The 19,085-nt window shown below is 47.3% G+C and overlaps 1 protein-coding gene across 5 annotated transcripts; it reads left to right on the top strand.

Moving 5' to 3' along the window:
• The first annotated feature begins 54 nt into the window (after positions 1-54).
• On the top strand, positions 55-18,823 carry LOC1280664 (Na(+)/H(+) exchange regulatory cofactor-like protein nrfl-1). 5 transcript variants are annotated; one of them, XM_061655974.1, is made up of 3 exons: positions 55-175; positions 760-839; positions 15,743-18,823. In XM_061655974.1, the coding sequence occupies exon 3, from the start codon at positions 16,005-16,007 to the stop codon at positions 16,917-16,919; it is 915 nt and encodes a 304-aa protein (XP_061511958.1). In that variant the 5' UTR covers positions 55-175; positions 760-839; positions 15,743-16,004; the 3' UTR covers positions 16,920-18,823. The 5 variants fall into 5 exon arrangements, with proteins under 5 accessions (XP_061511958.1, XP_061511962.1, XP_061511960.1 ...); XM_061655978.1 differs by having other exon boundaries at positions 156-234; XM_061655976.1 differs by lacking the exon at positions 55-175 and adding an exon at positions 252-536.
• The last annotated feature ends 262 nt before the right edge of the window (positions 18,824-19,085 follow it).

Genomic DNA, 19,085 nt, shown 5'->3' with positions numbered 1-19,085 from the left:
ATATTGGACGATTTCGAGCAACAACCACGAACTAATCGTTGGGAATACAGCTCGCCCATCCCTAGCAGCATGTTTTTCTACGTTTGAAGACGAACGGTCCCACGGCGAAGGGAGTCAGTTGAACTTGTTGCTTCCCTACGGTACGGTTGTATACTCCAGGTAGTTCTCCTAGACGGTGAGTGCGGTTTCCCCATTGTGTTTGAAGCAGATTTATATCTACTCTTTATAAAAGAGGTGCAAATGTGACAAAATTACAAAAAGTGTTGGTAATAATTGTGTTAGTTGTATACTGAAGTGTATAAAAGGTCTACCAAGCAGGGCCGCTTAAGGCGAGAGGGTTCTTTCTCTTCCCGTGCTATCGTGCTCTTGGGCTTCCTTTTTCACCTGCCATCCTTCTGGAGCAGCCTCAGTTTGAAGCTTGCACGAAACGAGTTCAGAGGCGAGAGAAAAGAAACACCAACAAAACGAAGGAAGAAGATGTCAATTTAACCTGTAATCACAGAATATTGGCATTTTTTTCGGTGTGATTTACAAGAGTGAGCGTCGTTCCATGTTGACGGTATTTTTGCTTTTTTTGCGAAGTGATCCTTACTAGGGTGTGAAAGAGTGATTTTCAGATGGTTTTTATGATCTTGTTCGAAGTGAGCGTTTTATAAAACTTGTTTGTAGTAGATCCTATTCAACGATCCAACGATCTACAGCGATCAGTGTAGTATCAGTGCAGTTTAATTACCACGATTTATCAATTTTATCTTGCAGTTACAATTAATTTCGTAATAAAGTGACCTCGAAGTGAACGACAACACAAAAGTCATCGCATTAATATAAAGAATACAGAGGTAAGAAATCAACCTTAATATAATTTCTAATTTTAGAAGCAAATTCGCCATCTATATGCAAAGTCGAACGATTTGGGGATTGGAATGATCAAGGTCATCCGCGAAAAAAAGGTAAACAAGTTTTCCCGTCTCAAAACAGGAACACTTTTCGGTTGCTGGTCGCCCCCCTGCCGAGACGGACCACCAAGACCTTGAGAGTGGCAAGAATGTTCGGCTCCAGTTGCAAAAGCGCTCGTTGTTGGGCCGCCCAACACATGCACAACATCGGCACAATGCGTACGTGCCCGGTGAGGTCCGGGACAACGCAGAACAAATGACACTTGTTTGCCCGATTGAGGCCTCTGATGGTGCTGGTCGCGACCAGCCCTTCGGTTGTGTAGTCTCGTGCGCCATCTCTAAGCCTTGCGCGTTGAACGTGACCGTAGGGCAAAACTGTTACGCGAGCAAGCGCGCCACCGATGCAGCTTTTTGCGCATTCCGTTCCGCTAACAAATCGAGGAATTTTTGAGGAAAACTGTACACCCAGGAAGACGACATACAACAACACCCTGCGCGTCCATTGTTCAATAATGATTCAGGCCTTGCTGTTGGAGTGCTAACAGCTCGATTAAACATTCCCGAGTGCTGCGCGAGCTTATCAAATTAAGCATCATTAGGCTCATTTCACAGGTTTTTCGACCAATGAATATGGTGACCGTGTGCATCACACGGAATGTCACTTCCAATTTGCAACTTACAAAAGGTGCAGAATTTTTTATCATCATGAGCTGTGATTGTGCTTTATCGCATCAGCTTTTGGAAGCTTAACACAAGTCCCCACCCGCGCCAGCATACGTTCAGCAAACTGGGCTAGAAAGCCTGACATTTTTGTTAACCTGACCGCTCCTTCGCACCATCAAGCAAGGTCATCACACCTGCTGTTTTGGAACTGGATTTTCCTGTCTGTCCCGCTTGTCCAAAATGCGCCGTCACGTGTCGTCCACCTTCACGGGCCGCCACCACAACAACAGCAACCGGTGTGCTTGTATTATTGTTGCTGCTGGTTGTGTCCCCGAAAATGATTTCGATCTCGACAGAGCGCCCCAAGGGACCAAACAAAGTGCAAATTTTGCTCGATAAGAACACAGGTTGGGTGTGAGGGCCTGGGAACACCTTCCCCTTGACGCCTGCCCCCGGAGGGCGGGAAGGTTGCTGTTGAGGCAGCACCGCCGTGTAGATAGGCGGAGCGAATGTGTTTTCATCCATATTTATCAGCGATACGCGAAACTTCGCAATCGAAACACGATAATGTGTCACCAACGGGGGCCGTAGGCAGCAGCAGCAACAACAACAGACAGAAGGAACTAGAAACTGAAGATAGAAATTAAAGATAGAAAAAAAAGAAACATACTTGTCACACACAGTGGAGTGTCGGGAAGATGCTGGTATCATCATCCAATGCCTTTAATTCTAGTCATGATCACACGCGTCACGTGCTTTGGGGGCGCAAGATCTTTCTGGAAGCACGGTCGTCGCGCGTGAAACTGTTCGTTTTCTTCAAATCTCGTAAGCAGCAGCAGCCTCCCCGATCGGTCGGCTATGAAGCTGCTGTTGCTGCTGCTGCTGTGAGAGCTAACCCGTTCTCGTGGTAGTAGTACTGCGTTGTGACAGGTTGTGCTGCGGTCTCCAACTACACCACTACTCGCCCTGTCTGTTGAAATTCGCCCTGAGAAGAGCGACAGACGTAAAATGCGCAACGTTTCGGGGCTTTTTTACGCAAAGCTTCAGGTTTGCTGAGCAATAGAAATTGGCATGCTGCTGCTGCTGCTGGGAGGCACTGGGTAGTGAGTGGTACAGGGAAATGCTTGATCATGTAATGATTTCCCTCTGGTGGTTGCACAGGTTGCTTTCGGGGCAGGTTTTCCGCGAGCGCGCGCGCGAGCGCCGTGGCTTGATGTCTCCGAATGCTGGGTCTGTGTTTTTTTGGATTGCAACTTATTTGAAAGCGCGTGAGGTAAGAGGAAAGCTACAGGTCCAAATAATGGCCCCTTCACGAGGGAGTGGGACGAACGTTTGTCCGAAAGTGTGGCCAAGTTTCTTACAAGCACCGCTTCTTTTCGGTCTTCTTCGAAGATCCCCGTCAAGTCCAGGGCGAATGAAAGTGCAAACACTACTTCGACAGCACCTGAATGACATGGGCCAGGTGATATTATAATGTGTCGCGGTCATACGAAATTGATCGTGTATCGATCGAAGTTATCAGTCAAAGTTCAGCTAAAAAAAGGCAAAGAAAACACCGAAACTAGTTAGTCCTCTCGGGGGACTGGTTGGACTTTCCCATCCAATGAGTTGTCCCTCCCGGACATCTGGTGTACAGACACATATTATTTTGGATCGTTGTTTTTGGCAGTTTCGTCTACATACACGTTCAATGTCTTCGTCCCCGTTGATTGGCCCGTTTCTCATGACGGCTTTCCAGTAGCAAACTATAAACTGTTTTCGCCATCCCATGACATACTACGGTTGCAGCCATCGGGGACGCTGATAAAACAGAGACTCTCAACATCCAATAAACATCTCCATACGAAGATCGATCGTAGTCGGCCGGAGAAATACGTCGCAATAACTTCAGCGCTCGAAAGGCGCTTTGAACCGGACATATGATGGGGAGAATGTGTATGTTTTTCTTTCACGTTGGCGAGTGACGCTGGTTTTTTTTGCGTTATTTTGGTCCCTCGGCGTCTTCCACACTGCGCCAATGCATGAGGGAACAGCTTGATGATCAAATTACGTCATCCGGGCCTGGGTTTCAGTTGGTCCGCAATCGGTCATCGATCGTCTGGCGGTTCTATTTTTGGGGGGATGAAAAAGGCAGGAAATTCCATGAAAAAAGTGTAATAAAATCGAACTCGAATTATTAAAGCAAATTTCAAAATGAGACGACAACAGGAAGCAGGGCATATGGATAGGGTTTAAACGATTCTAGCACAAGATATTTACAGCAGCGGCACGTTCATTAGTATTCTTCTCGCTACTTGTGTTAAAGGGCATTCTAGTGATTCGGTTCCGTGGTTTCCGCTACCCCGATGAGTCATGTGTTGATTGTTGTCGGGGCAGATCGATTGACATCGGACGGCATCGTGTAAACAATGTATTATAACCACTATGGGAGGTTTTCCGGAGAGGTGATCGCACCCGCTCAATCATTCAATGTCAACCAATTTAGCTGCCAAAATATATCCCTTTTTGCACCCCCGTAATCCCACGACTAATGTCCATTTGATAGCAAATTCCGGCACGCAAATCGCCCACCAACAAACGACGAAGCTCCCAGAGGGTGACGTCCATCAAACTGTCATCCGCGTCATGTTCTGACCGGGACGGTAGGCAAAATTAAGGTCACCCAATCTGCGGTATCGACTACTTCCGAACTGGGGTCTTTTTTTGTCCCCCCTCCCCAGATTCCGGATATTTAACGGTTCGATTTCGTTCGCTGAATAAAAACGATCAAATTAAAAAGTCATGCCGCGCTGATCGGGGCCTTTATTTGTTTAGAGCGTTTGTGTTTTTTAAGCCTTCCTCAGTCTCATCTGCTACTCTGTTGTCCAAGATTGACGCTAGATGAATTGAAAATGCGAACCGGGACCACGGCCATCACCATCAGCGTGTGGCGGAAACGAAACAGAGACGTGACCAAAGGCAAATGCGCCCTCCTGCCCTTCGAAAACCATCACCACCACCTTGCTGCGACTAAATATTACGGAACCAATACTCTCCCCGCCGGTCCATTTTATTTTGTTTCAAGTTCACACAAAATGCACGCTTGGTCTCGTGGATTTAGAGAAGAAGAAATAAAAAGGCACGTTCGCAAACTAAACAGCCGCGGACAAGTTAATTCTTTCGGTTTGAATAACTTTACTCACCACAGCGAATCAGGCCGCGAGATTCCGGCACGGAAGCAAACAGCCACGCACATTATGGGCAAAGTGTCTCATGCTTCAGTGCAGCCTTGATTAAATGGTGCTCCGAATTGTACTACCCTCGAGGTTCTTGGTTGCTAGGCACACACACATAGATATTGCCTGCTTGGATAATCCTATTAGCTCAGCCTCTGCTCTGCCTAATGTGCGATTATGATACATTATGGACTTGAAGGCGGGGTGAGGGAGGAAGGAGTGCATTTTCGGCACTAACCGCTTTGGAAGGTCGTTTTGAATTCGGTTTGGTTTCGAATTTGTGACGCAGGCGATAAAATTCACCGTTCCGTTCATTCGGTCCGACGTAATGAGGCTAAATGATCAAATTCATTAGCAGGTGTGCGCTCGCGCTTCGGAGATCAGCTGATCAAGAGATCAGTCAGAGTCAGGTGGTTAAAAACGGCGGGCGAAACTCTCAGCTTTTCAACCTGCATAAGGGTAAACAAAGCCGAAAGGGGTAGACCCACGGTAATGGATTAGCCGGGGAGTTTTAAAAGTGAAAGTAAAAATGGGAAACAATTAACGTGAAACTAGGTGTAGTGCGAGAAAATGAATGAGGGGATTAAGATTCGAAGGGATCTTGTAGCATTCTAACCTGGTTGTGATCATAGAGAGTTAAGGTTTGAAGAAGAAGAGCTCAACAAAAGACCTCTTTAATCCATGATCTCTCCAGTACAGCGTGTGGGACATCCTAATTTACTGTGAAGATATTTCCGAAGCTCGATAACTTGTTTTCCTCCCAGAGCTGTCCCAAACAATAAAACAGAATCAGACATTCAAATGGGTTATTCAGAATTCTTCCATTTTCTTCAATATTAATACCCGAACCTCTCATCTGCTACGGGTTCAATAGATTATGCTGAATCTTCAATAAAAAGGGGCATTTTAAACTGTTTATGACACACCGCATCGTTAGAACCGACAAGGGAATAGAACCTTCAGAACGAAGCTTTCCTCTTAACGCTCGTTGAAGTCTTTCCATCTTATGTTCGCCCTCAGGATGTTCCTCCTAGCCAAGAGCTATTGACCTCGGACGAGATTTTCTAAGCTGCGAACGCGACTCTCCCGACGGGGTACAAATTGCAGCAGAGTGTTTTGGCCGGCAATAATCCTCCGTAGAGGAACTACGGTTCTGTTTTTTCTATCTCTGTGCGCATCGCGCAGTCACGAACAACACCGCGCGCCCAGAGCCTGAGAGCCAATGACACGGTTCGTGTATCCGGCGCATCCTCAACGTGTCCAGAGCATGAAGATCAGCGCACAAAGTTCAGGACCTGATTCGCCATACCCCCGTACCCTCGAGGCGATCGAGAACCATATAGGTACGAGAAGCGAGAATACCATGCCATGCTGCATTTCGTGTTTTCCGTTCTGTCCCCAAGGAACATTGCTTATGTGTGCGTGTGTGTTTGGTTATGGCATCGGACGACCTACACGTATGTGTGAGGTATATGATGGCAATAAACATCCACCAACCCTACACTCTACGTCCCTTCTCCGGTACGAAGGAACCGGTTTGTGACCGACGAAAGCGAAGTCTTCAAGTCTCTCTAGCTCCGACTCCAATCGGGGAGAAGTCTCATCGTTTTTTCTTTCTTGATGCGTCACGCCTACCACCGGGCTGGAGGATTTGAGAGGGTTTGAGAGGATCGCGGTGGGTAGACTCATGTGGGCATCCTACTCACACACATCCAACCCAACAGGGCGCTTGCAACTCCCAAGATGAACGGATGTAAGGAAAAGGCTTGTTGCGTACTCCGTTTTGCTTTTCGTTGCAGAGAAAATCGGAAAGAATTACATCAATCCTCCTCGATTCTTGCTCTCTGCTTCTGCTGACCGCTACAGTCCGTCGCCTTTGTGTGACCCAGGCAGGAACACTGGAACGCGCGTCACGCTTGAAGCGACGGTGTCCGCACGCCGGCCATGGTTGATGGCGCTCACGGCGTCACTTCGATCCCGGTTCTTCTGTTGCTCCCAATTGCTTTCAATTTGTTTGCTGCTGAACAAAACCGTTCGCTTTGGTGTAGTACACCCGGCGGTGGTACACATGCTGCGAGTGTTGGTGCAGAAAAATCACAAGCCCCCGCTCCTCTGGTCCGATCGGTGTGATTACACGGCACGTCATCTACAGAAACCAGAAGCAACCCTTCCACTCTGGACGACTAATTAGCCGCCTGGTTGAAGGGAGAAGACAAAGAAAAGCTCCGGCAATTGGGCACACTGGTGGACGACTGTGTACTTTTCTTGCGCATTTTTCTGTCGCATGTCACTGATTAGCCACCTTCAGCCAACATTTCCATCATTTTCCCCGCCTTTCCGATGCTTCGTCATCGTTGTGTCTGATGGACGGTTGTGTGATTGAACGGCGAGGGTCCTAATATTGGCCTAACCTTCAGGGATGACACAGCGAGCTTTTTAGCGTTAGGTCATCGTCAAAATGTGGCGCGCGTTTTAATCGCCGTCAAGATCTCGTATCGGCATCCCGGAGGAGAAGGAAGAGTGGATGATGGGCAAAAACCCATCACGCGACTGCTGATGATCGTTAGCCCGCACAGCGTAACCTTGGAACGGTCGCGGCTCCGCACAATCTCGGGAGTTCCGTTTTGTGGCGCATCTTCCAAGACGCGCTGGGGAGGAAGGGATTCGATTACGTGCTCTGGCGACGAAGATCACGTCACTCTCTTGGCGGTGATCATATCTTGCTACTACTACTACCACCACCACCACAACAATGCACCGCAGGAATTCGTGCTATGACGATAATTTTTGCCTGACAACGGGGTCCAACCGATTGGAATGGGAAGTGAAGGAACCTGTGAGAGAAGGAGAGAGATATAGGGGAGAAACAAAACCTGTTGGCCGAACGATGGAATGTTGTGGCTAAAGGTGGAGAGATGCAATTTTTGGAGTGCATCTTAAAAGACGAAGGCAAAGGCTTTTGTTGTTGCCGTGTGCAATGAAGTAATGAGATCTTATGTAATAGAATCAAATATGGAAAAGAGAGGGTCTAAAATTAAATATCTTGAATGTAAAAGACTATTTTTATTCATTCCATGGTATCTTTAAAGCTCTCGCCCTGTTTGGGAACAGTAGCAAGCAGTAGTTGATTGAAATACAGCGCTCAACCTTTTGTGTGCTCGTAAATAGTTCAGTTTGTTCAGCTGCAGCAGCTATCCCCTAGCACGTTGGTTCGTCTGGCCACCAGGCGAGATGTGTGTGTGTGTGTGATCGATCGAGACAACGAGGCAAGCTAATTTCGACACTCAACCAGCAGCATTCTTCCAATCATTTGCGCTAAAACTAGTGCAAGTCTTGCGGGGCTTCAGCTTCGATGCCCTGCGCGTGCGATCGCGCGGTATGTCTTCGTGAAGCCACTTTCACCTCTTAATCCAGGCGATCATTAGTCACAACGCGCCGGTAGTACGCTTATTTGCTTCCCACATGGGCTTGCTAATTATATCACACACTTATTGCACCAGAGCGGTGGCGGCGGCAGCAAATGCGACATCGCAAGAGCACACAGGTTCCGGCTGCTGTGTGTGCTCTGGCGCAAGTGCAATAAAACACAGTTGGGTGGCGGTGTAAAGGAAATTGGAGCGGCATTGGTGGATTTAAATATAGAGAGAGACTTGCTTAGCGAATATAGAGACAGAGAGATGCCCCTGCACGAAATAGCTGAGTGAGTCATGTAAGGTGCGAAAGATGTGTCATTGTTTTAGTCGAATGTTTTCCTGTTTGTGAAGATCGTATGCGTGGTTAATTGCGATGAATTAAACAGAACACAATCACATATTACACGGAGAGAATGCACGCGCGCGCGCTCCAGTGTTCCCGCGAAAGTAGACTTGAACCCGTGACCTGTGTGTGTAGTGGGGAAAAGTCTGATCGCTTGACACACTACACTACGCGGTCGTCTCCTCGTTGATAAGCAATAACGCCATATAACACGCATCGCATGACGATCGTGAGATGTGAGATTCGGTGCAATGCAAACCATTACGTCTTAACTAGTACTTCCTTCGACAACATCCGCGTACGGAAACCGACACGACACAGAAGGAGAAAGAGAGAGAGAGAGAGAGAGAGTAAACCACTCACTGATATAATGACAAACAAATAACAAATCTACCCACTGTTTTCATCTGCCCCGTGTTGCACTGCCGCTCACTGTACACGATCGTCTTAAATGCTTATCGGCAAACTAGCAACACTGGCATGGTGTGTAGTAGAGGAGGAGTAAAAAAAAGAACATATTTCCGATTTCTTGCTCCTCCCCACCACCACCATCCGGTGGTTCGGTTAATCGACAGCCCGGCGGTGAAGTTGACACGCGCAAAAAAGTGCAAAAGTGGCGTAAAATTTTTATCGCTTCTTGTGTGTGTGTCTGTGAGTGTATGATGCCGGTTTTCTCCGCCTTCGCCATATTGAGCGATGTTGTTTACCTGGACGTGTTTATTAAAATCTTGCTTGTGTTGCTGCTGTTGTGGCTGCTTGCTCGATTCGATAAGACCAACCTGACCAACTGTCGGACTTTCGAAACAGCGCGGACAGGGTATGAACACATACCAAGCGCATTTACATCCTGACGGTCGGTTATACACACACTCAAGTGGTGACAACCGTTTCCGGTCATTTATTATTATTATTCGTTACGATCGTGTATCGGAAATGGATGAGAAACGGGTGAGAATTTTCCATTTTACGCTGTGTTAAGATTTATTTTCCTATTCTTTCCTCTTTTCACGATTGTTCTCACCATATCTCTCGCTACTTTTTTGTTATCGTGTTGTGACAATCGCGGTTGCATGTGGAAAAGACGACTCTTTACAAGCAAGATTAATGCTTCACATCTACTTTTAAATTCAATCTGTTTCAACATCCGATCAGCGACGCAAGCGACGAACCTTTTATTTTGTTCTAAACGTTTCTTCCTGTCGATTGATTTGGAAGGTTTTTTGTGTGTGTTTTTATTTGATTTATACATAAACGTCCATTTCCTTTCGTGTGGCGAACGCACGAAGAAGATGATCGTGACCTTCACAAAGCCTTCGCGTTTGTATGTTGGGGGGTGCTAGATACATCCGTCTTGTTGTATTATTGTGCCTCTGGCAAGCGGATGATGATGATCTCATGTACGTGTTGGCAATATTTGCGATTAGCACTCCGTGTGTGTGTATGTTTATGGAATGGTAATTGATTGGAATATTTTTGCCCTTTAATGATTGATGAGGTAATTCATCTTGTGCGCCGGGGGACGGGTTACGAAGTGAGTCAATGTTACTGGCCTCTCCTCAGGGTCTGCATGTGGGGCATAAATACGTCGCAAAGATCTTGCCAAAAATAAACCGCTCCGATAACGCTTCACTTATCGAGTTATTGGACCGAATAAAGGCTCTCCTTTCATGAGCTAGCAAGCCTAGCACCCGATGGTGGAAAAAGTAAAAGTCTCGGCACATTGCAAAATTAAAACAAACTCCACCAGCGCGTAGGGGAAAGAGCCACCACCAGATATTGTACAAACATTCGCACTGCAATCGGTGTGGGCTCGCCAGGGGGGGTCGCCAGGTGGGGTGGCATTATCTAACCGACAAACGTGCCAACCATCTCAGTGACAAAATATTTAACAAACCTCCTACTTCTTCACCTGCCAAAAGCAAACAAACGGGGAGAGAACATTAAAGACATCTCGCACAAGGCAAACACCACCAATGGTAGCAATTATTAAGCTCCCCGCCTCGCCCCGAGCACAGGTGGGAGTGAGATTAAATTAGTAAATGCAATAATGTATCTATAGGCACAGGTCGAACGCGAGAGGAGAGTCCCCTTGAACGGCGGCATGTTGTGTTTGCTTTTTCCTAATCCGAGTGCCGCGAACAAACTGAACGATTTTACGAACTGAAGTTGTAAAATCAACCGCACGATTACACACACCCCGACCAGAGACCACGATTCGCATCGCCAGGCAAGGTGAACTGGAGATAAGGATTTTGATGTGGAGCGGGAAAGCTCTAACGATGGCGACGATGTTAATCCTATTCCTCGAACCATGCCGGGTGGCCACAGCACATAGCACGCGCGTGCATGCGAATCGGATAAAATCTTGACGTGTGCGCAGTGTGCAACGCAACGCGCACCACCAAAATGAAGCCATTTGGAGTGGCCGTTTTTAGTTCCCTGATGTGTGGAAAGAGCGGGGTCTCAGTTAAGCTCATTTCAGTGTCCGTTTGGGTTGCTTGCAGATTGTGAGAAACTTCCAGCAAAACGCGAGGTTCGTCGTCTATCGAAAAGATGCACTTTGAGGGTGCAAATTAGTGTCAGATCTACCGCTTAGAAGGGCGCTACCGTAAGATATGATCATCCCGTTTGTGAGATGTTCTTGGTGTTTGTTGAAGCCTCATGGTGAGCAAGTAAGTTCACTCACAATCGCTACAAGCTCACCTTAAATAGCTACCCCCCAGTAGCGTATGAATTTGTGGCCTTTTTTCCCCCCAACGTTTCTCACGAATCTATTATCCACCCAGCATCAACAAAACTCATTAATCTTCCCTCTGCTCACTGCCAGCAAGCCTCTTGGGTGTCCCGTACATACATCAAGAAGTCGACCAGCAGAGAAGAATTGCTTGCTCACCAATTTTATGTAAGGTCGCAGCGCGGCTAAAAAAAACGGCAAAACAATAGCGCCCCACTTGCTGCAAACATGGGGAGCGCGAGAGAGATGATTCGTTCATGACCTATGCTGCCTGCCTGCTTACCTCCCAAATAACCGGCATATCACATTGTTTCCAGTTCGCTGCTTCAAACGTTGCAGTCGGCACGCCATGCCGAGAAAGTGCATCCGCCTCACGGGTGCAGGCAGGTGGATGGAAGGTGCACTTTTTGTTTGCATTTGCCTTCTATTTTACAATTCCCACCTGGATCCATGAACCATCTTCTCTTTGGCCTCCCTGTGGGTGGGCAATGCAATACCCACATCACCGCTGCTTTTTGTGTAAGGGGGAGTCGTGCGCTGGCGTGTACATTCATCATGATCGGGTTGGGCCACCCTTAACCCCACTGCCGACGAACGTGCGCATGTGAGCAATTAGTTTTTTTTTGTTGCGAATAAATAATAGAATGCAGCACTGAGTGAGGGGTAGTGGTAGTATCCACCACCACCGCCATCGATCACGCCCGAATGGGGTGGCTTCTTTCCTGCTGATGCTACCGTGGGGGATGGTTTAGTTTCGGAGCAAACAAATAAAGCTTCATGCATATTCCTAAACCAGCAGCAGCAACAGTGCAACAAGACCTTGAGCTATGGCACATTTTTGCAGGTCAACATGATGGGGGGCACGCACACGCATGATATTAGTGCGCACGCACGCAGATAACGAGTACTTCAAACGACGGGTGGAATTATTAATTGGGGAATTTGGATGTGCCAGAACACGCTCTTTTGTATTCCCTTTGGCAGTTGTGGGAATGTTGAGTTTACCTTTTTCAATTCAATTTATTTGCAAGATGAGGTTGTTGCAGACGAGAGAGAAAAGGTTCTCCGGTGTTAATTTCAATGACATGCTCAATGCATCCGTATTTCCCATAGAGTTTATATCTTGAATATCTTGATTAAGAAGTTCTATATCATATTGCACTTATATACCATTGTGTTCACATACCACCAACTCCTATCAAAACAACCCTTAAAAAGCCTGGAGTTGATGCTACAAAGACTCTGCTCAACACGATCAAATTATGAGTTTTGCAGTTTCTGGAACAATTCTTAATTCCAATTCCATTACATCCTGCATGGTTTTGGGTAAAAGCGACCTTCTACTTCAGTTGTACTGATCCTTAAATCTCAGCACTTGATCGGACTCAGGCACTCCTCCAGTTCAGTACAGCTCCGGCAGCTTTCCTTTGCTAATTGCCAAGTGTTGCTCCATTTGTTTGGTAACGAGGGCAGCTAGCTCATTGCATATCTTGATCGCCTGGCCCTGCAGCAACACTTTCCATGACAACTTCCCGTACCTCCGATGCACCTCCCAGTAACCTTTCACCTTACCCGGAACGGCAATTGGTTAGGGGCAACTCCAATAGTCGCCTGCTCGTTACCGACGAACATGTGCTCTTACTATCACTTTCCAGTCTAGTCTAGCTCAATAATGACAGTAAAAATGGTCTTGTAGATGGAACCAACTTCAGCAGAAAAAAAAACATTCGGAAGTTGAATTGGAATGTCTTATTGCTTCATGCTGCGCATTCCTTCCCTCTTAACGCATCTCTTATATGGCCCCAATTCTATTCTTTACTAGCCCTCGCACAAAAAAAAACTCGCCTTCCTGACGGCCACTCATTTATTATAAGTAAGATGTACAAATTAATTCCAAAAAATGTTAATTACCTGTTCCGTGCTCGGCCATCCCGGAGGCGCGTTTTCAATTTTCCTGCGCCGTAAGCACATGCACGCGTAATTTATTCTATTTCGTTGTGCGCAGTAGTAACGGCACGCTCAAAAACATTATCTCATAATTTGCCACGGTCTGATAGATTGGAAAATAAACAGATTGAATTTGAAGACGAGTAGGTATGGGTGTGTGCTGCTTGTACTACGCACCATAAGTCATTGTGTGTGCGTTTCGCTTATCGGAAAAGTTCAAGTGCAGTATCGTTGTAACACTTTGGGAGAATGGGAATAACAGCACATTTCGAGATAAAATACAGCCACAAGTGTTAAGGCGAGATCTGTCGGCCTATGGAAAGACATAAACTATGAACATTTTTGCAATAGTTGCTTTCCATAAAGAATTAATATTAATCGAACATAAAACATCCACCCCCAAGAGGGGGTACACGGCAAGCGCATACGATCGTTGCATTTATAAGCGGTTATTTCTAATACACAGCAGCAGCAGCAGCAGCAGCAGCAGCAGTAACAGCAGCAGAAGTAGAAACAAAAACCCGTTTGCAAATGCTCACAACCTTGTCCCGTTTGGTGTGGTGGCAAGAAATCGATTTTCTTCCAAAGCCCCCAAAAGTTTCGCAAAGTTGCGGCTTCTGGTCGGGTTGCTCAATATAAGGAGCCTGACAATTAATCTTCAGCTATGTTGTTACGCTCCCTCACCTCTCTCTCTATTGGTATTGGATATTCCCCACACTCCAATGGCGACCATGACATAGCGCGTACAGTGTACCCTACCACCTGCGTCAACTACGACGACGACGCTATGGCTGCTCCCTTTCCGATCACCAGCCGCCAGTTTGTTTTGCTTCAAACACCTAGGCGCATTTAATTCGCCCCTTGATTAGGTGTGGAGGAGCGAGGCCTGATTGCGTGAAGACTTCTTTGTGCATCGCCCACTTCGGCCTCGGGGGGAGCTGGCTCCGCTTCTAATCAGCGTTTCCTGTGGACCACTTTACTTCGGCGTTCGGAGGGTTTAGTGCGCATACTGTACTATCAATGGCTCTAATCTCACTATATTGCAGCCCGTCGTGTGCACACCAGCCCAACGGAGCAGCAGCGCCGGAAGTTTGAAAGGCAACGTGTCTTTAGGGCCACGCTTTGGAGGTGGAAGTGGGCAGGTTTGATCATAGAAATAGATCAGAAACGCGCGCTCGGATGCATTCTGCATCCACCCTCCCCCTGCTTCATCACTGTGCGGCGGCGTGCAATGACCCGCGCGCGCATAAGGCCGAGCTTTCAAAGTCGCGAAAGGAATCCCTGCCTGCACCCCGTTGTCCAAGGCTCTCCAAAGCGTGACAGTGTTGGTAGTGGTAAAAGGGAGCCAAGCAAGTAGCTGCAACCTGTGCTTAACCTCCAATCGCTCCATAATAACATATCGGGGCATTTATTTCTTACGTGATTGCAACAGAAGCTGCTCTGCGCAGTACAACTACAGCACTGTACTGTAATCGGTTTGGCCAAAAGTGAACCAGTTATGGTGTGTTTCCTTTTGCTCTCTTTCTTCTTCTTCTTCTTGTTTGAGCACAATTTGTGTGCTTCACGGGCACACGGGGCTCTCCTTCCCATCGACCCATTGCACTGTGTCATCGCTTATTGGTGTGAGACCTTCCGAAATGGTCGTAAATCAATTACACGCGATAGTGAATTATTTAACGCGCGAGACGAGCAAACCCTTCCATGGAGGAGAGTGTGTCATGAGCGAGAGGCAGATTCCGATAGAGACTCTTCAGTAGAAGAAGTAAAACATTTCCAAACATCTTTCAGAAGGATCAGTGAAGGGGAAAAAATAGAGCAATTGATAACATGTTTAAAGCTAATTTAACGATTCAATAAGACAATCCATAAACGACAATTGTGACTAACAACATTCCTCAAGTGTCTCTAAACTGGCAAGTGGGATTAAATAATGGAATAAATAGCCGCACTCTGCAATGTGAAATATTTATAGACGACGAGAGGCAAGAGAGGGTGGTCGTGTTTAGATCTGGAGTGGCCGCCGCCAAGCTCGTAAAGTGCCTTGCTTTATGACAGTTGCTTAGTGCAATTACTACAGCACCGGGTGGCCTCACTGAGCGACCAATGAGCGATCGAGCTGCTCTCTTGGTTGCACTTGCTCTTGGCGAAAAGGATCGTTTAATGCAAATGATGAGTCACTTTTCCTCCAATTTGATGCGTTTATTCATTCATCACGCTTTGTTTAGAATCAATTATTGCACGATTAACTCTGTCTGTTGAAGGGGAATGCCTCCGGTTGGGGGAAGCAGCCTTTCAAGAACACATGTAAATCTCTCACGTATTGCAAAACACGACGAACTCCTCCACGTCCCGGACGATCAGCAATGGAGCAACTGTTTTTGTTTGCGATTTCGGGTAGAATACCAATGAGGGAGGAAGCGCTTCGATCGATGTACGCCGATTAATTGTGCATTTTTACGTACGACAGTCACGGAATGGTACTAACAAATTTCCGTTTTTTCTCCCCGCTTCGATTTCGATTTCATTCACAGATAACGGAACATCCGGACCGCGATAAAGAGAGAGAGAGAGAGAGCGAGAGAGACACACCATCAGTGAGCGTGAGAGACCCCCGCCAAGAGAAGATAGTGGCGCGGATCGTGTCTAAAGGCGTTTTAGTAGCGAGCCCGCAGTCTGCCAGAACTGAGTGACTCGTGCGCGTGTGCAGTTGTTGCGTGACAATCGGCTCCATCCATTCTACACCGCTTGATAAGCCGGAAAGCTCGATCGATTTGACCACCCCAACAACACACTATGTCGTCCAAGAACAACAACAGTGCCGGTGCGACGACCACCCCGAAGTACGAGGCGCGCCTCTGCCACGTGGTGAAGCGGGCCGACTTTGACGGGTACGGGTTTAACCTGCACGCGGAAAAGGGCCGCCCGGGCCAGTACATCGGCAAGGTGGACGATGGGTCGCCGGCGGAATCGGCCGGCCTGCGCCAGGGCGACCGCATCATCGAGGTGAACGGGCAGAACATCACGACCGAGACGCACAAGAAGGTGGTCGAGCTGATCAAGACGGTGCCGAACGAGACGCGCCTGCTGGTGATCGATCCGCGGGCCGATGCGAACGACCTGAAGGCGGCCCTGGCGAAAGCAGCCGCCGCCGGTCCAGTTACGAACGGGACGTCCATCAACAACAACAACAACATTACCAACGGTACGACCAACGGGCATCACGAGAACGGCGGTGTGAACGGCAAAGAGAATGGAGTGAAAAAGGACACGAAGGAGCTGGTAAACGGTGGTGGTAAGGTGGAGATGGAAAAGGCACCGAAGGTGGCATCTCCGAATGGCATGACGGCTGTAAATAACAACAACAACAACAACAACCACAGCCACAGCAATGGCAATGGAACGGCCGCCGCCCCGGACACCAACCCGAAGCTGATGGAAAAGATCATCGACGACACGACAAAGGTGCTGACCGTGACGGACGGTGCTGCCGTCGGGAAGATGGCACTGAATGGCACTGGTCCGGCGGCACCGGTCACCACCACGCAGAACGGTACGACGGAACCGCCCAAACCGGCCGAGGGCAAGAAGCTGAACCTGCCGATGACGGCGGCCGAGATGCGGGCACAGCTGGCCGCGCGCAAGAAGTACGATCCCAAGAGCGAGGTGTGCGATCTGCGCAAAAAGTACGAAATCATACAGAAAATGTAAGGCCTGCGCGGTCTTGCTGGACAGTCCAATGTGTTAGATGTTTATGTGTTAGATCGTGTATGCACCCAAACAAGCAGACAGAGAGAGAGAGAGAGGAGAATAGTGAAGGTGGGTCACAGGATTCACGGGAGAGATCATCGCCGTGCCCCAGAGGGAGGAAAGTGAAAGTCGCTTATCTCACACTCTCTCTCTCCCACACAGAAAGTTGCACCGGATGTAGTGACTTGTAGAAGGAAGCTGTTGCGAGGCATCTGAGCGTGCCGGTAGTGGCCGTTTTATTTACCCACAAGCTTAGCTGTGTGTGTGTGTGTATTTATTCTAAAGCTCCGGAGCCGTTTGCACGATCATATCAAGGGTGACAGTGTTTACACGTCTCAAACGTTTTGTGTGTGTGTGCGCATTAGGATATTGGAATACGGATCCAGTAGCGGAAGCAGTGGGCAAATAGTAATCAAAACAACCGTTGCCAACCGTTGCAGAGGTTGTGATACAAAAAAGCACGATTTGCTTGCTTACGTGAGACGTCATCTGGTGTGGAATTCCGGAAGTGAAGGTTGATTCTGTACCATTTTTATTGAGGTCTGCTTCTTCTTATCAACACGGGGATTTGATTGCGCGCGCGCAATAGTGTGTTCTAATTTATAGCTTTCTGATTGACCTTTGTGCAATCCACCCCCAAAACCATCTAGGATGGAATGTTTTTACACCCCCAATCGTCGTACGTTCAGAAACGTATCAACGATAAGGTGTGCGTGTCACCGTCTCTGCTATCGTCTGCGTCCAATCGGTGACAGAGAGCGTGCGATGAAAATGAATTTGATTTTGCAACGCGCAGTTAAACGAAGCACCATATCACTCACGCATTACGTTAAGGGGGTTGTGTTTTTTTGTTTTCTCTCCTTGTTCTTGGCCATCGTTCCATCGTCTGATAACACACTGGCACTGGGACCACAAAAATGGTCTCTTCCATAACGCTATCAGTGCCTTCCTTTGTGATCGGATCGATAGATAAGCTCCACACAGCTCACACACACACACACAAACTGACGCGGAATTCTGTGACATGACACACTTGCGGGGCCGGACAGCAGTCATTGCAGAAAGGGGAAGCACCCTTACATGGGAGCAAATTAATTGATTTTCTTAATGTTGTCGCAGAACAGCGTAACAACACAAACAATTTGCACATTCCATTGATAGGGGGGCTGGTGTGTGGTGATCACACCGCGATCTATTCCACCGTTCGGTTGACCAAGCGTTCAAAATTGAGGAAAAAGATACTACTACTGTTGTAAAACGTAATTAATATAGCTAAGCATATTACATCAATGTAGAAAAAAAAAACAAAACAATGTAAGCAACGTTTATGCGCGTATTGAAGCAAAAGCAACACAGCAAAAAAAGAGACAAACACACCGAGCAAAACAGAATCCGAGGAGAACACCGTGTGCCAAAATTTGTTCCTCACCTCCCCCATCCCCATTACCCTCCGTTCCCATGTGGCAAGCATTTCAGAGAGGAAGCTTACGCTCTCACAAAAAGAAGAAAAACAACAGTTTGCAGTTTGTTAGATGCATTTTATCAGTTTGCTTCCACCTTCCAGAGGGTTTGTAGTTTAATGTTTGTAGTTTGTAGCCATATAGAGAGAGCGAGAGAGAGAGAGAGAGAGCCCTCTTGAAGAAATGAAAAATGCATCCCCTATCCCGTCATCACAGAGTGTGGCCGAAGCCGTGTAGTGGTAATGTTTTAGTTTGTAAGAGACACGGAAGAACGGTAGAAGAAAAACGGGAAGGTGGTCGATAAAGAGCGAGAAAAAAGATGATGCTGCGAGAGAGATTTTGCACAACACGTATGCAAAAAAGTGTAATAAGTTGTAGAATAAAGTATTTATGACGTAAGAAGAAGCTGCTGTCTCTGTTTTGTGAAGAAAAGGGAAAGAAACAAATAGTATGAAATTGTCATTTTTAAATGGTAAGTATGGGAATCATTATCCTTGGTGAATGAACTGAAGCAAAGCCAATAAGCGGTAATAATATCCGTTACCAGGAAAACCTTCAAGAATGCCATCCCTTCCGCCTGTAAACCTGAAGCCCCGATATGGTGTTATTGGCCTCATCCTCTTCCCCATACCATGCGTTACAAATAAAAGCGGTATCAGACAGTCGG

The sequence above is a fragment of the Anopheles gambiae genome, chromosome 3 (genome assembly GCF_943734735.2).
Source record: "Anopheles gambiae chromosome 3, idAnoGambNW_F1_1, whole genome shotgun sequence".
In the NCBI taxonomy this organism is placed as follows: Eukaryota; Metazoa; Arthropoda; class Insecta; order Diptera; family Culicidae; genus Anopheles; species Anopheles gambiae.
Note: the sequence above shows the minus strand (reverse complement) of the source record. Positions and strands in the feature narration are given on the sequence as shown.